This window comes from Idiotropiscis lumnitzeri, chromosome 1, assembly GCF_059441095.1.
Source record: "Idiotropiscis lumnitzeri isolate Australia: NSW breed Sydney's pygmy pipehorse chromosome 1, RoL_Ilum_1.0, whole genome shotgun sequence".
In the NCBI taxonomy this organism is placed as follows: domain Eukaryota; kingdom Metazoa; phylum Chordata; class Actinopteri; order Syngnathiformes; family Syngnathidae; genus Idiotropiscis; species Idiotropiscis lumnitzeri.
In genome coordinates this window covers 26,628,109-26,649,749 of record NC_142391.1, presented here as the reverse complement: position 1 = coordinate 26,649,749, position 21,641 = coordinate 26,628,109, and the positions used below count along the sequence as shown (strand labels likewise).

The window sequence follows — 21,641 nt, the reverse complement described above, 5'->3', positions numbered from 1 at the left end:
TATGATCACCTGATATTATCACATATACACAACACATTGATGGAAAGACAGTTTTGAAATCAGAAGCCAGTCAGTAATTGTGTGTTCAACATTTTTTCAATTTTTTTGAAAGAGGAGGATTGGTATTGAATAAATGACAATATCTCATATCTCAATCTTGTTAAGAGTGAAGAAGATGTGCTACAAACGGGAAATTGACACACATAATTTGCCCTTCACGGGCCACATCAAATGTGGTTGCGGGCCAGATCTGGCCCCGGGCCTTGAGTTTGATACCAGTGTCGTTATAGTTCGGTGACGGCAGCAGATGGGTGAGTCCAAACTCCAGTGGAAATTGGCTGACTTGAAGACATGATGCCCAAAACATGTCGGTAGCATTGAGTTGATGTCAAGGTTGGTTCAACTCATACTAACTACTGACTATTGGTGTTTTTCTATTATATAATATATAATAATTAATATATAATTAATATATAATTACTATATAATGCAGCTATGGACCAGCAACTTGAATGAAGTACTACAAATGTTACTCTTTTTACAATAAGGCGAGAATGCTCAAAGTACAACTTTTCGTTGCTGTGTGAAACTTTTTTTTGTGCGACAAATGGGAACAGGTGGCCAAAAGTTAATTAAGAACCCACAAGCTAAACTTCCAGAGGCTCATACTCCCTTAGTACCCAAAGCATATGTAGACAGATGCCGAGGCATTTGGGTGATTTAAGCGTGCTTGTGAGCGATCTTTTTCTTAAAAAGTTACCTGAGAAACAAAAATATTCCACATGGCACAGAAAATCCCAATGCTCGTTATGTCTTATGCTGCAATGTTTTTACTCCACGGCTGTTATTGTTCTGAATCACATACAAGAGCGACTGAACCAACTGCACTTTTTCACTGATGAACTATGCATCAAAGCGCTCGAAAAGGCATTCGCTGCACTGTAGGTGAGGAGTTCCCGTGTGCTCTCATGCACCCAAAGTAACTTCTGGAGAGTACCGTCATCGAATCGAATGTTGACGCTGGCATGCGTTCATTTTCCGCCGTCTCTCATTGGACGGAATGTGGAGCACAACACTTGACAGCAGTGTCGTCTGGATTTGAAAGTCAGACGTGTTAGCAGGCAGCCGCCACCTTTTCTTTAAACAAGAATCATAAATGTGTAATGAGCACAGAAGATGCATATTTTATTTACTTTTTTGAAGACGTGATCCCCTCACTTCACACCACTGCACTTTTACTCTCGTTTTTTTCCTTATCCATATACAATTTAAAAAAGAAAACATTTTTTTTTTTTTTGATTTAGAATAAAACCAAAATCAGCCCCTTGGGACTTACAATGATGAATTAACCTCCCTTAAAAAAATGAAGGTAAGCAACAATTTTAAGCAATGATTTTTAGATTTACTTAATAGATTCTGTTTTGTTTGTTTTTGATACATGCTTTAATAAAATCATCAATCTGTTATTCACATCACATTAATGCTGTCGCAATACCAACTCAAACTTAGACAGTATTAATTACCTTGATACTGATACAGAGTAAAAACCTACAACATCTGTAAACGCAGTGCATCAAAACAGGGATTTTCTAATTCTAATTCTTTATTAATTGAATTCAATAATATTCTGCAGTATTAGGCAGTGGAATTTATTAGCTAACACTCCATGATAAAAATAAAGTAAAACAATTGACCCATCATTTCATCTGTTTTTTTTTAGGCTTGTTTAAAATCCCCCCCCCCAAAAATGCTTCAACATAGTAAAGAATTGTGACGAGAAAATCCACCCATGATTCTGTCTGGTGTCACTTTTATGACAATCTTTAAATGTTGAACGGCACACAGTACATTCAGTGAGGTCACTCTTAAAAGTAATATTACTGGAAGAAAAAGTGGAACAGGTACTTCGTGGAACACTACAACAAATAATGAAAGCTTTTGATTGAATAATTCTATATGTGTCAATGAAGTGTTGGCGGAGACCTAAAGATGGCTTCACAGCTACGGATGGACAAAGAAAGATGGTGTGGAACAGCAAAACCAGGCCAACAGAGGACAAGAGTAATGTTGACCCATCCATCACACTCAGCCAGGCTGCATGTGAGGAAGGACAGGCAAAGGAGACCACAGTAGCAGGGGAGCAGAGGTGAGGCCGAGTTGGGAAGCGGGGGGAGTGGGGGATCGGGCAAGGTGGGTTGCACTTTGGGTTCAGGTCTATGGGAGGTGTGAAAGTGACCCAAGCAAGGAGGTCGTGGTGGGGTTGTCATTATTGTTGGTGGGCCAACCTTGCAAGTGATGGAGTGGTTGCAGTGCTGGAAGTGATCAGACACACATACTGTACACTCAATGTTAAGATCATTTAAAAACTTTGGACATGGATTTTGTTCTGGTTACATCATGAATGGGCAACTATGTAAAATGCTGGAGAAGGAGGCCACCATTTTTTACGCAAATAGGACCAGGCGCTTCCTAACTAGATGTACGACAAAAATGCTCTTATGAATATAGACACCATAGAAAATAGAACAGAAATGCTATCCTTACTAAATCTAGTAAAGGGTTTGAAGCAAACAACAAAATAAGCACATACTGTGATTTTCTTTTTTGCAGTGCAAAGGGCTTTCACAATAAAAATTACCATTCAAGGACAGCACAAAATTGCTGAACGGCAAACCAATATAAGGTGCAAGAATTTTACACTTAAATTTTTTTATTTATTTATTTTTTGTTTTACAAAAATCAACTCACTCAAAATGTTAATATTACTAAGGTACTATGATTGTTGACTCACATTTGAATATAGGGCAGTATAACCGGTTTAAACACAACGAAAACATCCAGTGCTGAAAAACTACAGTTAACACCTGATATTTGCAGTTCAGCATGAGCGGATTCTTTTTTTTTTTCCCAGTATATGTTTCATATTTTGGATTTTTCATGGTACCTCCAAGAAGTGTGATCTCCAAGCTGTGCACTTTTTGCAATTACTCGCTCTTGTTCCTTTTCCCAAAGTGATTCTTTCTCTTCAGGCGCCTGTCTGGTTAAAATAGCTGCGTGCTTAGAGGATACAGCGCCTCCTGTTGCTTTGGCATGCTCTTGACAGCCATGCCATGTGCCCTGATCTATTATTTTTAAGAGGTTTTTTTTTTGGACCTTAGTGGAACTTGTTTCTATAAATACCCATCTGCTGTATGGATGTGAGGACATGCCCCCCCCCCCCACACACACACACAAAAAAGAAAAACTTTGTCTTTAGGAGAGGTCAGACTCTAAATAAGTTCCCACTTGTTCCAGACCCTCCCTCGGCTCCCAACTTGACCGTATCCATGCTGTGGGCAGCAAGGAGGTGAAGAGACTAATTACTTGTGTAGAACCTTGTGTGTGCCTGGTCCACCTCCAGCAGGTTGTCCTAACTGTGGTTTGACTTTGACTCTTTTGCGCAAAAAATGTTTGGCTTGATAGCAGACTGGGAGTATTTCACCCTGTAAGTATTGAAGAGAAGAAGGGAAATAGAAAAGTCTTCTCCCACGTTCACTCGTGGTTTCGTGGGATTATAAGAGAAACTATTTTAAACAAAAACCAGCGCCTGGGGGAAAAAAATGAACATCTGTCCCATTCATGCAAGCTTGGGCAGGTGCCAGCTTGAATGGTGGTATAGCTAAGGCCAGCCGAAGGGCTTTTGTCCTGCTTGTCATTTCCTGACGGAGGTGTGATATTGTTTCATTTACTCGGCCATTTGGAAGAATCAGTATGCAGAAGACGTGTATTCATTTATGAAACTCTTGTTGAAAAAGCCAATGTAGATGACCTTCATATCCTCGCAGATGTCAAATTTGGCTCAATGCAAACAAACTTTGATTTAAAGATATAGCTAAAGATCATAAAAAAAAAAAAAACAATAAAAAACAGGTTATCTGATATTTCAATACTCCCTAGAAATAATGAAAACATCACGATGGCAAAGGTGTTAACCCATACTGTAGATCTATGCAAAATCACCGCTATTATTCATGGACTAGATTTGCAAATCCTGCATTCCTCAGCTTCACTCACCAAACAAACAACCCCCCCCCCAAAAAAAAAAGCATATTTTCTTCCCCGCTAGAAATCATGTCTTCTCTCTCTACAAAATCAACATGGATGCCTTGAGTTGCCCTGTGGGATCCTCGTATTAGCATTCTGTCGCGTCTCATTTGACATTTCAATTTTTACAGTACGAGTGGAAAGAGCAACAATGAGGAACAGGTGCAATTTGAGCTTGCTTCAGACTAATCTTGCCGTGTCAATGGGATTTACGTCGTTAACGTTAGATCTCTTTGCTTTGTCATATTCACGGTGTGGGAGAGCAACGGCATTTGAGGTTAAAGCGGCTCTCAAAATGGCTCTGTGCTTTCAGCCATAGATATAGGACAGATATTTGAGTCCGTCGTAATTGACTTTGTCCTCAGTGTCCGCTCATGTTTGGCTTCAGGCTTCAGGTCACGGAAGGACAAAATGTCTTTGCAAACTTTTTCTTTGCATGCGTGATGATTGAAGAGAGGCACACGGCGGCATTGGGCGTATTCCCGCTGGTAAATATTTCATCAAGTGTTGGAGTGAGTTTACCACACGTTACCGCCGAGTGCAACGTTGGTTAGCCTGACTTTGCGGTTTGTGTGCGCCGAACGCCTTCAAGCATCCGCATCACTTTAACAAGCGCTGCCTCGCCTGTCCTTCTTGATGAGTGCACTCCCGCGGTGAACCTGCTCCGCGCACTTGGAAAACGGAGCGGCTCAGTGTTCATGGCTTCGAATTCACGTCTCACTTTCAAACGTATGATGCAAGCCTTGGACACAAATCTCGCACCTAAAGATCACTTGATATCGCTCTTGCTTGCCCGATGAGCGTTAAGTGATGTTAAGGAGTTTGTGATGCCCAAAGGAAATCATGCCAGTTTGTCTTGGTGGAGTTTACTAATGTGCTTTTTGCATCAACCTTTGATAAACACATAATGTGTGCAGTGCAGTTTTCCAGTTCTACAACCAAATGAATCAACAGCATTCAAACACATGACAGGGTCAAATCTGAGTCTGAATCTTTAGACATGCGTGCAACAAGCAATTGATTCGCTACACTGAAAATAAATGCCGTTTTATTTTTTTTGTATTTTGCTTTCAAAGCCTAATGCTAGGTTCACACCAAATCTGTTGCAAGCAAATGATGCGTTTGGAGCGATGGAATGTTGAGCAAAGCACCTAAATTTTGCCCATTCGCCCTTTCGGCGCAGGTAAAAAAAAAAAAAAAAGGAACTTTCTTTGTGTGTCACATCGCTGTAGCCAATCAGCTCCGAGATGTATTACGTCAGGTACACTTGACGGGTTGTTTGAAAAGAGAAGAAAGAAGAATCGAGGAGAAAAAAAGAGCTTTAAAACATGGCCAGCGACCACGACAGAGACAAAAAAAAAAAACCAAAATGTGAACCCAACCGGCTTCATTCACAAAAATTGGGGACCATTGTTGTGGTGTACATCTGATTGTTGTTGAACTTATTTCGACCCCCGATAGTAGTACTATTATCTCTTTCAAATAATAAAAAAAAAATCTTACAGTTGTATTTATGTACAATAGTACTGTACTGTTACATGAACTGACAGTAAAGCTTACTTATCATACTTTAGCACAACTTCCTTACAACGGACAAAACAACTGAGATTGAATGTTCTTTTATACGACTGCAGTCGCAAATCTCCAGCTCCCCGACTGAACCGGTTGTTCCGATAACATATCGCCACAACACATTGCACATGAACCTGCACTTGCAGTCCATTAAAATGCACGATGGCTCACTCGTTAGGCGGGCTTATTACGCTATCTGTCGAAATGATTCAAGCTGTGCACTCCCGTCTCAGGTGAAGGGATTTGTCACATCCGTCGAGGCGGTCTGCACCTTTAGCCAACTCTGAGCCAAGCAGAGTTGATTTTATTAGCGTTTGTCTCCGGAAAAAATAAAATAGGCACTTGTCCTCACAGGGAAGGGAGAAGACAGATGGACTGACAGGCCTTTGTTTTTTTTTGTTTTTTTTAGTGTGCCTCTTCCGAGACTCATCTCAGCTACATGTCAATATACGAGCGCTTGTGCTTGAACCTGAGCTATGATGTCAAACGGGCATGCATCAATTCCGTTGATATCCACTGAGATGGGACGTTGCAGTCCTCGCACAAGCTTACGGAGTAAAGGAGGGACTATTATTGTCTTTGTGTTGGGGAATACGTAATCATGTTTATAGAGTTACTCAGCAAGACCAGGTGTGCAAATCAAGCTTATCTAATAGCTGTGGGGTGTGCGAGTGCGTGTGTGTATTGGGTTCCATTATAGGAACAGGTTGCCTGTCTCCATATGTGCGCAGTGAGTGGGGAAGCTGGGAAAACAAGGATCTCCGTGGCTCTCTGTGTTATTACTACCTCCCGCCTCACCGAGTCTCGTTTGAAGACAGGAAATAGGAGTCAGACGGCAGTCCGAGGGGCATGTGGCAGCGGTTTATACTTCAGTGACCTCTGACTTATCCCATCCACCCCGCCCGCTCTCTCACACCTCTCCCCCGTGTCCCCTCCAAGGTAAAAAAACGTCCTGATCCGGCCCGGCCTGCTTTGGATGGGCCCAGCCAGGGCAACCACAACAGACTGGACGCTCTGAGATTTGTTTGAGCGAGCAATGAAAAGCAGATGGAATCAGAGGAACTGATTCACCAGAGGAGGAAGAAATAAAGGGAGACTCGTAACGTATTTGCAAAGAAAAATAAGCCCTTTGCTTGGTGGCCAATTACATCTGTTTTGTCTTGGTTGGTTTTGCTGTGGAAGCAATGTGGGCTGCCCGACGGTTAATTTTTTTTTAAATGATCCGATCAGAGATGGAGAGCAGAAGGAGATTAGAGGGCAGGCACTTGTTTTGAGTCGAAATGGAAAGGCCTCTGAGGTTGGGAGATTTAATTTGCAAATTAAACAATATTCCCCCCTCCCACGTTATTAAATATAAATAATTTTTATGCAACAATTTATGAAGTGATTTAATCATTATCAAAACCATCTTTGCAATATGTCTCGATCAGCTCATGAATTCAATGCTAATGAGCTGTTTTCATTGATATATGTCGAAACTAAAGTTGTGCTAATGCATTTGACACTGAAAGATTAAACTGAAGAAACAGAGGTGGTCTCTTAATTTTTTTACCCCACAGCTGTTTATAGAATGGTTGTCGTCAGGTTTTTTTTGGGGGGGGGGGAGAATTTTACCGTCAAATTTTTTTTATTGATATTTTTTTAATCAGAAATATAAATCAACATTTTTTTCTTCTGATCCCAAATCTGACCATGTTTTTTCTCTCTTATAATCTAATTTTAATCTAATCACAAATCAGTTTTTTATAGCAATCATATTTTTAGTAAATGTCATAGCTCTAAGTATCACCCATGAAATCTGTATTGCACAACCCTTTGTTGGCCAAACTTGAAACTGAAAACGTCTCAAATACCTGATGTGCATTAAAAAAAAAAAAACAAAAAAAAAATCTTAAAATCAGCTCCAATAATGCAATTAGGGACACAAAACGAATCTCTTATTAAAATTTGCTGTTGACCATTGTAATCAAAAATGGAATGGGAAAGCTCTATAGCCAGGCATTTTTTAAAAAGAAAAAGCCTGCTTTGCTCTTTTCATGGTAACTGTCAGGTAAGATGACCGATGCAATGTACTTTTTTAACTTTTTCCTTATGTTGGACTCCCGTTCAGGATTATACCTCGTGTTTCCAATGGTTGTAACCAACCTCTTGTTAGATTCTGAAGCCCCAAACGTGCAGAGCGCCCACTGTCACCTCATTGTGTCCATCTTTCTCTCGTTTTCATTAGTCAGGTGGCTTATTAACTGTTGCATGACTTACTCAACTCTTACAGTAAGATTCTCAAGTTGTTTAGCTGTCAAAAGCAGAGCAGCCCACCCCCCGTTGATGGCGTCAATGATAATGATGTCACGGTCGGTGACATCATCACAGCGTGCCAGGCAGTTGCACAATCGTGCTCAGCCTGATCTTGGCAGCACTTAGAGAGCAAGAGCTGGGGAAAAAAAAAAAAAAAGAGAAGACCTCAAAGATTGATGTTTCCATTTGGCTTTCTGTTTGAATTCTGCCATTCTATTTACATATTCAAATTGTCCGTGTGAGCTTTAGTACGGAGGAAAGCGTTTTGATTTGTTCTGCCGACTTTATATCTCTATTACCGCCTGGAATGAACACAGTCAATTGGAACAGGATATCCGGCGATTTGGCTCCCCGGTGCAAGCCTTTGACGCTATTTAACATGTATTGTTTCCACTAAAGATGCCTTTGCCCAGCCTCGCTCCTTTGCATTTCTCTTTGCTCCCTGCACCCTTACATCTCTTCCTGTTGCACCCTGCCTGCGTTTTCCTCCCTTGCCCACAACCCTATCTGTGCCTTTGCAGGACTCTGAGAGAAAGGGCTTCATGAACAAGCTTTATGCCATTCAGGACGTGTGTATCAGTGTGCAGAATGCTCTGGATGAAGTGGCCTCCTATGGCGAGAGGATAAAGAAGTGAGTCGTAAGCCTGCTCCTCGGCGCCCGGCCCGCTGCGCTTTGTGCTCCGCTCCACACGTCCCAGGGTTTTTCGGCGGTGCCGGGTTGCCCCACTTTGCCTTGCCAGCCTGATTAGAACTTACTCGCCGGAAACGCTGCCAGCATGACGAAACAAATGATCCTCCATCCTCCCGAAGCATATACTGCTTAAACACCCCGACGGCAGCCCCCTGTCAATATTTTCTCACGACCTTTTTCCTCTCTTTCCAGCACTTTTAATTGGACGGTGCCTTTCCTAAGCTGGCTGGCCATGGTCGCTCTTGGAATGGCCACCATCATTGTTTACTTCATCCCGCTAAGATACATTGTGCTAGCCTGGGGTAAGCAATATTCACAAGTACTGGTCTTGTGCGATTAATGTGCATTCACCATTTCGTTGGTGCCTTGAGTGACCTTGGGTGACCCAATGTTTTTCGGGACATGAGGCGTCGTTTGGCCGTTTTTATGCTTTTGCGCCGTATCCTGCCAGTGAACTCAAGTCACTTTGCAATTTACTGCCAAACTGAACATAAAATAATTACTTATGTATTTCAAACAACCTTAGAATTTTATCTTAAAGTCTGCTAGCCTAATGCTAACACATGATGGAAAACCGCTTTTTCTAATAAAAAGCATTGGTGTCTCGATATCATAACCCTTTATTTGAACACAAACAGTGGTGCAATACATGTAGACAGATAATATAAGATTACTCACAAGCATATATTCTTCATCCACTGTGAATAAAGAACGATTCATTTTAAAAGCAATTTCCTTGAAAACTACTCAGCAAAGCACAATGAAATTGAACTGATTAAAGTTGAACATCAGAAGTTTATTCTGGGAGCAATTTCATAAGTGTTCAATATGTGCACCACCTGTGACACGGCACACATCAAGTCACCATTAAAATCTTGCCAAACATGGTTTAGCTTGTCTCCAGTCCATTGCAGAAGTGATTCCCTGCCTGAGTGCTCGCAGGAAAAAGGGTGATTTCAAATAAAACCAAAAAAATATCAAATCTTGATATGTTTCTATGTAATCTGTAAAAAAATATTATTATATTGATATATTATATTATAGTTATTTCAACAAGATTTGCCCAAATTTTTGGCCTGAGACATTTTTTAGGGACAGCCTTGTGTTACTGCAGCTTACTGAGCAGCTGAGCTCTATGGCCAATATATTCTTTCACTCTATATTATAACTGCCCCATGTGTCCTGTGCGTGTGCACCAGAACGAGCAGCCCGATGTGCGTTGACGAAAGTGGCAAAAATTTGTGATTTTTATTTACGTTATTACTGTATGTTTTTATAAAGAACTGCATTATGGAGTTCTATTTTTTTCTTGTAAAAAAAAACCCATCTTTGTTTTGTTACAGTAGCAAAGCAATCACATTTCTGATATTGATAAAACCAGCAGTACATTGATATCTAATGTTGAGACTTGTGTGGTGTTTAAAATATGCAAATATTTGAACTGTTCCCTCTCGCTTCTTTCCATCTGCCAATAAAGGAGTGAATAAATTCACCAAGAAGCTGCGAGACCCTTACACCATCGATAACAACGAGATCTTGGACTTTTTGTCCAGAGTACCCTCTGACGTCCAAGTGGTGAGTAAACCTTTTATCATCTTTACCTTCGTATTGAATGCCGAGCTATTATTCATAGGCATTGCTGCTATCTTTTTTGTAGTTCTCTTTGTAATAGTTGGTTGCTTTTTTGGGGGGGAGGAGGGGTGCTTTTATTTGCACTGAGGACATGTAATCAGATAACAATGTGAAGTGATTTTCGTGTCCAGAGCATAACAAGGGTGATTGGTTCCGTTTATACACTCACAAAGCTCCCGAGCAAATTGCTGTTTGTCATTTTGTTTTTGTTTTTTTTATCACGTAGCCTCTCTAAAGTATAAACCAACAGCTACATGTGGTTTTGCCTCCACATAAACGGTAGAGATCAGATTTCCTTGCCACTAAAAACTACAAATGTGTTTTTGGAACCGCCCATAAGAAAATGCAGTTCAAAGTGCAATTAAGCAGCAGCTTGTGAAAGCCGTCGTGTTATAGAGCACCAACGGAATACGTCGTATCCGCGAAGCCCCGCTGTGCCCCGTTCAACACGAATGCACAAACACACATTTTGTGACCTCGGGCCTGATATGACCAATCCCCTGGCACATCGGCATGGCCAAACTTCCTCTTTGATCGCTTGCTGTCTTTCATCTTTACAAGGTCATATTCTTCGCTCTTCTGCACGCCTCAGCAAGACCCCCTGTGCTTTCCCCAAATCGACCCTTGTGCAACTTTACAATGCGACATGTACATTTTTTTTTTTCCGGTAAGGGGGGGCTGTTGCCGTTATTTGCACAAGGCAGGTAGCCGTCACATTAAATTAGCCCAAGCTGTCCCCTCTGGTGAAGTGCAACCAACCACCTGACACACCTGGAGCCTAAAGGGAGAGGGATGTAAAGGGGCACAAGCCCAGCAGGTCCAAGGCCTTTACTAGGACCCTAATGAGGGTCTGCTGGATGGGGGCTCTGGGGGTTGAGGGCATTCTGGTCTGGTGTGGTGCACATGCGGTTTTAGTTGTGTCAGCTGTGATCATTTCAGTGCGACTGTCACCGCGTTCGAGTTTCTTTATTTGGAATATGTATGGATGCAGGGCAATGTATCGTCCAATCAAGTGAAAGCAGGTTTTGTTATTGCATCCCTCTGGAAAACAAATGCTAGTACTGAAACATGCTCAAATCTTTTATTTTCGTCAATATATGACACCAGATGCAAGCGTTTTATTACAAGCCATTTATTTACGTAGTGGAATTCATGAGAAAATGCTGAAGTTTTTGACCATTTGTCTCCTGTTACTCAATGTGTGGTGCAGGCTCATTTTAATGGGATGCGGAAAAAAAAAAGTCAAGTTCACTTGTATTTAACTTTTATGTTCCATGCATTTGCATTTAAGATTTAAGAACTGTTTGATTTTACACATTAGTTCAGTTGCAATTTTTAGGACATTTTCTTGAGCAATTTTTATTTCACTTTTATGAGCAATAGATATGAATTGAATTCTTTTCCCATATTTAACACGCATATGCATGCAACAAAAAGCTGCACCACACACACACACACACACACACACAACATTGTGATGGGTGCAATAAAGATAATATGTGACAATGTCATTTCTGTTTGTGGGGCAGAAAGATATACAACAGTGTTTGTTTTGTTTTTTTAACTCGACGACGACAGACAGACGGATTGGGCCGGCCTAAAATAATAACGGAAAGATGACTGACGTCCCTACATCTGGTGGTAATATTCAAACTACACAGTGGCTCACTATAATATTGAGATGAGCAGAATCAGAATGCCCTTTATTGGCATTATATAGTGCAAATATAAATAATAAAATAAAATAATAATAAATATATAAAAAACAAAAACAAACTAGAGGGTTGAAAAGGTGTACTGGGTGCCATATTATGTGGGCGAGTATATATATGTATTTGTTCGGCTTTTTTGGGGGGCTTGTTGACTGCAGTATACGCATCTTACCTTTTCTTTAACGTCCACATTTTCTGGTGGAGAGCCGGCTTCACAAATGACTGACACAAGCCACCTAATAACTCTGTCAAACACTCGTATAAGTCGGGATCTCCAGTGGTGCGCAGAGGCTGCAGCAGACGGGCTGACATTTTTACCACCTTTTTCCTAAGGTTTCTGTGTGGGTAGCATTTTAAAAGGCTGGCTGATGTCGCTATTCATATATTTTAGAGCTGCTGCTGCTGCTTTTGTCGGCGAACGGTCTGTTGATTTAGATACAGTACGAGCATATGCCATCTTTACGGACATGATCAGGGAGTTCACGTCCTCTCGAACGTGACCAAACCGAGCACCTTTATGGGGCTACTTTTTCTCTACCTGACGTTTGGGAGGTGTCAGTGCAATATTATGTTTTACGACACCATTAGCCATGTGAGCTGGGGAGTGTCTAAGTGGGGCCAATGCAATTAGCATGCCAAGTGGCCATTTATGATTGGTGTAAAGGCGCTCCATCAGGGCCCAGTACAAAAATAAGCGCGGGTTCCAATTTAGCGCCTAATGAACAGCAGGGAGTTAGGTTAATATTTTTAGACAACATTTATGGACGGGATTAAACCCTCTGCGTGTATAAACGGGTCAGAGGCAAGATAGTTAAAGGATGATGTGTTGCCAGATGCTATTGCCCACATCCACTGTGCGGTCTCGTTCACCTTTGCGTTGTCCTTATTTGACAACTTAAAACTTGGGGCCAATTAGTCTCCATTCAGTGTCTGCCGCAGTGCCTAAAAAAAAGCTTTCATTTCTTGTTTCCCTGCTCGTGTCACCTTGACATGTTCGTTTCTCTGTTGAAGACAAAGTGCTGAATCCTACAATCTTCACGTGTTTGAACGATTCACAGTTGAGTCTGCACTGAGCCATCTAAAACTGTTATGCTCTATTTGGTGTCACCTTAGATAGGCTCCACATCCTTCAGTGTGAAAACGAAGGCTGAACAATTCATATATACACATATATATATATATATATATATATATATATATATATATATATATATATATATATATATATTTATATATAATGAAATAAAATTTAACTTTAATTCAGATTAATTTTTTAAAAAAATCACATGATTTAATATTTTATCTCAATTAACTCAGTTTTATTGACTTAAAAAATAATTTGCTTATCTTGCAAAGCCAAATTCAAATACTGGACCATATTAGCTATACCTCTTTAGCAGAAGAAAACACCCTGCTTAATTTACCACTGGGGCTTTCAAACCAACACTGCTCGAGAGTGGTGTTTGTGGGCAGAAGTAAATGTATACGTTTTGAGAAATGTTTCTTAGAAAAATGCCTGTAAAGATGACTCAGTTTAGATCGTATTCAAGGCTCAACGAAAGCTATTAGAGCAGTCTTTGAATTGAAATATACTTCATATTTGTTGAGTTTACATTAATTCCAAGATCATATTCAAGTAAATATCTGTTAAAAGTTTCACAAAAAATGCTAGTTGAAAAATGCGATTAATCGCAATTAATTTTGAATTTTTTTGTGTGATTAATTAGTTAAAAGATTTAATCACTTGACGACACTAATGCATAAACATGTGTTGTGAAATGCGCTATACAAATAAAATTGTATTGTATGTGTGAAAGGTTGAGGTCATAAGGTCACAGAATCTGATTTATGACTTACTGACTCTTGTTTGGTAGAATTTGGTGAAGTTGAAGTGAATGCAGGTCAAAGTATTTTGTAAGTTAACAAACTGTAATTGAAACAGATAAATATCCTGTCTTTAATATGACTTCATTGTCTTATTTAATTTTAGCATAAGGCGAAACCGATGAGAACGAGACATATACGTAAAACAGATTCATTTATAATTTGCATTTGTTCGGAAATACAATGAAAACAAATGAGGGGGGAAACTATCGAATCATTGAAATGTATTTCCCAACACCACTTAATTGTTGCATTTTCTTTCTCTCAGCGCCACCCACCTCACTTTCGTCTTGTCTGCCCACACCGGCGTGATCAAAACACTGTCAAAGGTTCATTCTGGTAGGCAGCGGGTGAGGCAGAGCGGCAGGTTGCGGGACGCTTTGCCGGTAACACTGTTAAGCGCGGCACAGTACACGGCGCCCCTTCAGCCGAGCACACTTCAAAGCCTGTTTTGCACTTGTACTGTCAACATTTGGGAGAGGAGAGGAGAGGAGAGGAGCGAGGGTGGAGCAGCCTTTGAGCACTGCTGCGTCTTTACCCACTGCCTCTCTTGTTGTCTGCGTTCCCTTCAAGCTTCCCTCTCACGCTACCAAATTGCTTCTGTGCACGCCACATTTTGCTTTCACCCAATTGCCATTTGCTTTTGTTTTGCTAACGCCCCACTTTCTCCTCGCCTCCGCTGCCTTTTCGACTGTTTTGTACTTTAGCGCTTGTTGTCGGCATTATTTTGCCGTGTATGTGATTATAGGTGAGGCGAGCAGGGAGCCAAGGGTATCGCGTCAGGCAGGCTTGTCACCTGTGAGGTGGAATTGAACCTGTGACGCACCAGCGTCGTTCTTTTCTTTCCCGGATGGCAGCTCTTCACACAGAGGAAAAGATTGTTTGATTGAGATTTTTTTTTTCTGTTTTGTTTTTTTATCCCCCCTCACCTTTTTGTTTTTGTCAATCCCCTTCGCTTCTTTTTACCGACAAGGAAACTTTTCTTTGTTTGTATATGCGCGCAAAGTTTTTGTGTTTGGACAGGAATGTCAGCGTGCAGATTTAAATTGCCACTTTCCCTTTTTTTCTGCTGTTGTAGGCGTTTGGCCGTATAATGGGACCGCTAACAGCCTGCGATTCTGTACAATAGCTGTCCTACTTTTTGTAGCCTTCCTGAAGCGTGTTAACAAATAATAGGTGGAAATTAGCTTTTTTTTGTTGTTGTTGTTTTGCAAGGAGTGGTTTGATTAGGATTGTTGTCATTATATTGCAATCCGGAAAAGCAGAATGACATTTTTTTTTGCATACATGTCACAGATGTAACAGCAAATCAAAAATGACGTCTCATATGAATGCAACAAAAATGAAGTTTCCTGGTACGATGCAAGATATGTATTGTGTTTTACATTCATAACTAACTTCTGGAGCCTTCCACATTCATGTAGTGCACAGACGAGAGTTTTATACGAAACATCATCATCTTTACCAACATTTCTCCATACTTATTCAATACATTTAGCTCCGCCCACAAGCACCACACTGCAGCAGCGTTGCTTTGCAAGGCCCAGTGGTAACTTGAGGAGGGTCGCTTGTTCTGAGATGATGTGCTAACGATGTACAATTTGGCTTTGCAAAGTACGCCAATTATTTTTGAACTTCATGCAGGTTGCGTGAACTGAGTTAAAATATTTCGAAGAAAGCACTCTCGGCTCTCGTGATTGAGCAATGTGTTGCAGTTGGGCATTTAATGATCAACTCTTAGAACTTAACTTACGCTTTTCTACTGACCTCTGCTGAGAACATTTTGTCTCATGGGTATTGATTGACTCATTTGTTCACCCATCAATGCACCTATATGTCACTGATGGCTCTCTGCGCTGGCAGTCTGCCCGGATTCTTATAGGTCAGCAACAGAACTGCCACTGCGCACACACACACAGGGTCATATAAACTGCACTCAGCCCCCCCGTGGGGGTTTTTGCCCCGTCGTCTGCTTGAGTTGGCAGCGTTATAAAAGGATCCACACCCACGTGAGAACAGTATCTGTCATCAGCCGGGGTGTCCACATATTTCCGTCCGTCTCACCCACTCGTCTATTCTTTGCTCTCATTGTTTTTCTCCCCCGTCCATTTTTCCTTTGTTGCTCACTCAATTGTGTGCCCTTCCTCCTACTATCTTTCTGTCCATCACGCCTCTCGTGTTTTCTCCACCTGGATTTTCTCCTCCTGCTCGCTTTTTTTTTCTCCCATCAGTCGTCAAGTGTGCTTTTCATTGACACCGAGGGGGCATTGAGATCCGAACCAAAGCCTGCCTGTATGTAACAGGTCATCGTATTGTGTACGATACATGTGATACATAACATAGATTTTGTGTTCGTCTTCATATTCGGGCATACACATGCATTCTCAATCCTCCTGCAGTGGATAGCGGTAGAACTTCGCTCAACCGGCAGAAGGAGATGAAGGCTTGTTCAGCCATCACTCACCAGTGACTACGCTCGCTTGTCCACCACGAGATAGAACAGAGCGAACATCCTGACGCCAACTTGTTGTCGGTGTGGAGAATCAGAGAGGACGTCAGTCAGTCAGACAGGCGGGATAGCCGACAGTACATCCGCCTCGCAGGAATCCCGCAGACTGGATGTGGTGATGTGCTTGTTCACTGCGTGGCGAGCTCTGATCAGCGATCCGTCGGGATTGTCATGTATGCATCCATGAGCTTGTGCGCGGAACTGTGAGGGACTGTCTAAATGTCTGTCATTTAAGACAGAGGTGTCCAAACTTTTTGTATATCCAAGAACAGTATGTAGAAACAAGCATGAAAACTGCCCATTATTGGGGCAGGGACAAATTTTAAAAAATGGTTTGATTACCAAAGGCTGCAGGTTGATTTTAGTCCGGTCCACGAATTGGCCCTCACGCATGTGATGAACCGACTCGTGAAATGGGCATACGACAAAAATTGCCAACAAACACGTCGAAAGCGCCACTTCCAACTGTTTGTGTTTGAAGAGACGTGAGACAGCAATCTGCATTCAAGCATGCCCGTATTTCCTTATTCTGACATCACGTAACGCATACCTACCACCTGCTACTGGGGCATACCATTGCAAGAGGGGGGCAATACCAAAATACCTATAACATCCCAAGGGCCAGAATGGGGTCGGGGGGGGGAGACAATTTTTATGAAGAAGGCTGGAGGGTCGAGGCCTATAAGTTACATCTTTGGGCATGATTATCGATGTATATTGTGAGATGATGGGTTTGTTCGTTTGAAAAAAAAAACCCCAAAAAAACAGGATTTGTTTAGTGCACCCTTGTGGTGTGAAGCGATTAAAAAAAAAAAGTTTCCATCATTAATCATGGTTAACCTGATTTTTCTACTTATATTTTCTATGCATTTTGTAACAGATATTTGCCCTAGTAAAAATTATTGTAAAAACATCAAAAACAAGGTATACTTCCATTTGACATCTCGAATTACATTGCTCCTTGAGTACATGTTTTTCAATTCAATTGTTGAACAAAACCAACTCAGCTTTACGGACATCTTAAATTATTCTCAATCCTCAAAATGTACAGCTTTAGTATTGCCCTCGAGCACCACACTCCAGCTGGCATTTGCGTACTTGTGCATTGCATTTTGCTGTGAAAACCAAATAATTTGCTATCTGAATTTGGCTTTGCATAGTACTTGACATTTCTCAATTTGTCAAAATGTCAATTATGTAAAATGAGCCAACAAAAGCTGCATACAGCACATGATTGATCAGACACTGCAGTAAAAACTAAAAATTTGTCAGCGTGTGGCTAGTAGCAAAGGTGAACCCAAAATCCAAACAGACATTCAAAGGCTTCCAGTGTGCTCGCTCCCTCCTCTTCATGATGAGTCTGTTGTCTCGTGCAGGCTTTCCCATGAGCCCTTGCCCTGTCCTCTGTTTGATTGTGTGATCGCTTCCCTTAGGCCACAGTTTCACATCTGTGGAAGCATGTGTTTATGGATATTCCGAGGGCTGAGCGTGTGTGTGTGTGTTGTAATCAGTGTGTAATCCCTTCCTTGAGGCCACTGTTCCACACAGCTGGAGTCACAGAGCCTCTGGAGGATTTTGTGTGCTAGTCAAGCATCCTTGGCTCGCTCCACCTGACCGGGTGGCGTGCGCGTGAATTTGTGTGTCTCGTGTACTTACGTGTGTGTGTTTTAACAGGTGCAGTACCGAGAGCTGAAACTAGATCCCAATCCCAGTCCAAATAAAAGGAAGAAAAACAACCCCGGGTAGAAGTCTTCCCATGTCCACTTCCTGTGTGCTGCTCTTTTGCTGGATTCTGAGGAGCAAGACGTAGCCGGTCGGAACCCAACGTGGCCTGCCGAGAACTTCTTCCTGTCTGGTGTTACTCTCAGCGTCCATCACAGGGGCCTGAAGATTCCATTTCTGAAACAAAAGAGAAATTCCATCGTTCTTATCCCTGTTTTGGTAAAAGGATGGATCTCTCAGTGCTTCTTTTTTTTTGGTTCTCCTTGTATCACACTAATTGAGCAGCAAAACAACATGAAGTGCAAGTGTATCACTGCTTAGCAGCAAACAAGCCTCACTAAGTCCCTTCTCCGACTTCAGGCATTGTTGAAATGTCACCAAGATAACTTGTCTTCCTCTCACACTCTTGATGCCATATTCAATGGCAGCCATTTGGACTGATGTATACAGAACTTTTGTTTTTCTACACACACACACACACCAATGTGTTTTTAAATGCATTCAAATGCAGTTTGACTTAAAAAATGCAGCAATTTTGCACATTTATTTCTTTTTGCGACAGATTCTCAAGGGTCCTGGGTCACAATCTTTGATGTTCGTTGTAGCTCCTCCTACAAGGATTGAGCTCACGTTCTTCCACAGCAAAATTCATTCAAGCGTACCGCTATGGAACTTGTGTTGTGCACTGGGCAAGCGAAACAGGAAAATTCCCCAAACTCCTCCCACAAAATTGGAAGCATGCGATTGTCCAAAATGTCTTGGAAACCTGGATGATTAAGAATCACTGGTTCACTCACACAAAACGCGCAACCACACACAGGCAAACATAAACACACACACCGAGTCACACAACCACACGCATGAACGCATACCGAGGGCAGATGCACAAACAGACACACAACCACATACTCCCACACACACATGGCATGCTCACACAGACACAACCACACGTTGAGATACTTACACAAATGACCAACAGTAGATACGGCAGACACGCACACACACACACACAGGTACATTCACACAACCACACGTATAAAAACACAGAGGGCACAAACACACCAAGAGCAGATATGCACACAAAAAGACAACCACACACTCGATCCACAGCCACACACCTACACACAGAACCTGACACACACAAAGTGCATTCACCCCCCCCCCCCCCCACACACACACACACTCACACAACTTTGCGTGCGATGCTGTGCCCCAGGCCGCCCTCTCCAACCGCCGCATCTCAAACGCTGATCTGAGAGGCGTGTGCGTGTAGCGCCTGTGCGAGCGAGGCTTTTGTGTGTTTATGGAATGAAAGCCGAGGTGGCTTCTTCTCACGCTTGTTGTCGTGTTTCCATTTGATGTCCCCTGCAGCTGTGTATACTGATGTGTTGTTGATGCTGCAGTCTCCTGCGTTTTCCCTCACCGAGGAGCGCGCTAGTGCCCTGGCAGGGTTCCAGTCCCGTCTTTCAGGATGTCCCCTGTTGCGCCTCAGTGAAAATAAAGCGGCTCATGTTGCTCGGTAGGAGAGATCCCTTCTGGCATCGCTTCTCTCCCTCTTTGTCCATGGCCTGTCCTCTGTCTCCTCCTCGCTGCAAGTCCAGCTTCCTCCTCAACTCGTGGCCTGTCCCACCTCAGTGCTTAAATTCTGTTTGGTGTGGATGTGGACGAGTCCCTTCACAGGCTGGTGGTTGGGTTTTTCTTGGTTTTCCACTTGGGTCTGTGACTCATGGAGGATGGTTGTGAAAATCGCAAAGTGGAAGAAAGTATTGGGGCACACCTCAAGTGTTAGATCAGACATTGGTCAAGAGCAGGGTGGGTGCCGAGCACGGGTCGAGGGCGTATTTCACTGAGAATTGACATGCTGGCATAAATTTGGCTGGATTTCTTTTTTCTCCTAAAATATGCATACTCATTTAGTTTATTTGGTTCAAGGGGAAGTCAACCCAAATAATTACAAGACAATTTTATATACTGGCACAATATTCTGATTAATACTGCGTTTGTGAGTTAAGTAGTAAAATCCACCCGTTTTTTTTTTTTTTTTTACATCCAAGACAGCCGGCTGTAGACTGAAAATGACATCACAGTTGTTCGAGGCTCAGGTAATGGCAAATCACGGCTCACCCGTTTTCTAAAGCTCAGTTTGAGCAACTGTGATGTCATTTTCAGTCGACAGAAGTGACAAAATGGGATGAGATGGACAAAAAAGGGTGGATTTTACTGCTTAACTCATATTCTGCAAACGCAATATTCCACAGAATGCCATGTTTAGAGTAAAAAGTTTATGTAGAGCATATCACTGTAAAGAATTTTCTGGGGTTGACTTCCCTTTCAAGCCATAGGTAAAAAAAAAAAATTATCAGCCCCCTCAAAAATCCTCGTAAAAATCCGTTTTAAGTGTTCTGAACAGCTAAAAAAACAAAACCCAAAACTCACCTAGTTGAGACTTTGGAGAGTAAGCTAAATAAATCTAAATAGTCCATGGTCGCACTTTCCTTGAAAATTCCTACCATAACAGGATACCTGAAAAACTCTCGAGGAGGATCACTGCATGAAAAGAGCACATCAGCAATTTCAGTTTGAAGCAGCCATTTCTTGTCAATTCCTGGGCTTTGGACCTTGACAAACTCAATTGAACTTGCTCAAATGTGCGGTTCTTCTGCAACACCATCTAGATTCACGTGCTAGTAAGTGTACAATCCCAAAACGGTGTGCCCGCACTTTTCTGTAGTTAGTTGACAACAAAACTGTCTTTGGAGATTTGCAAAACAAACCAAAGTCTTTCATGTCATTTTAATTTCAATGTTACAAATCAGGGGTGTCCAACCTTCGAATCGGGGTCATTTGCGTCGATCCATCTTTTGCGGGGTGCGGTTTATCCTAATATTTACATTGATTCTCATGTTTGATTCCCTCGTGTTCCAACAATCACACAGAACTAAAATTGTATGAAAAAAAAAAATCTATTCTTACTTACCCCAATTAGAAAAGGTGAAGAATGTCAAATCTCGGAAGGTAATGATTGGACCCCCCTGCTATAAATGAATGTATCATCCAACTGTAATAAAGAAAAAAATAATGTATTTGCACCCACTTGAATTGAGACTATTTATTTTTTAACTCTGTGTACATAGCTTAGTCCTTATGAAATGATGGTTGTATTTTATACTGTATGCTTGTTGATGGTCTGCTATTGACGCTGTAAAGTATCTGTATGCCTGCCTCATTTTCTAAGATGTCTTTTTTGTGTGTGTCTGCCTGCAATGTTTGTGCCTGCTTGCAACATCAATGTCATGTGTTCAACCTGTGACATCACATGACCGCGGGAAAACTACAAGAGCTCAGGTGGGCTGACTCACTTCAACAAATCAACTTTTGTCCCGCGGGAATGAATTGCATCTGATGTATGTCGACGAAGAAAATACATGATAATAAATTTGTTTTTATCTTTATTTGGCTGATTTATGCATTTTTTTAATGAAAATATATATTTTTTTTTTAATGAAAGAGTTCCATACAATATAGTAGACAGTGCAGTGCT

The 21,641-nt window shown here is 41.7% G+C and overlaps 1 protein-coding gene across 3 annotated transcripts in view; it reads left to right on the top strand.

Moving 5' to 3' along the window:
• Window positions 1-21,552, top strand: part of LOC148343969 (multiple C2 and transmembrane domain-containing protein 1-like) — a 96,009-nt gene extending 74,457 nt beyond the window's left edge. For 2 of the 3 annotated variants that reach the window (XM_088292243.1, XM_088292234.1), the window contains 4 exons: window positions 8,472-8,581; window positions 8,834-8,943; window positions 10,119-10,216; window positions 18,053-21,552. In XM_088292243.1, the coding sequence (XP_088148369.1) occupies window positions 8,472-8,581; window positions 8,834-8,943; window positions 10,119-10,216; window positions 18,053-18,124 (390 nt within the window). In that variant the 3' untranslated portion in view covers window positions 18,125-21,552. Of the gene's footprint in view, window positions 1-8,471; window positions 8,582-8,833; window positions 8,944-10,118; window positions 10,217-18,052 lie in introns of those variants that run through there. The other variant, XR_015842621.1, reaches the window with a different exon arrangement.
• The last annotated feature ends 89 nt before the right edge of the window (window positions 21,553-21,641 follow it).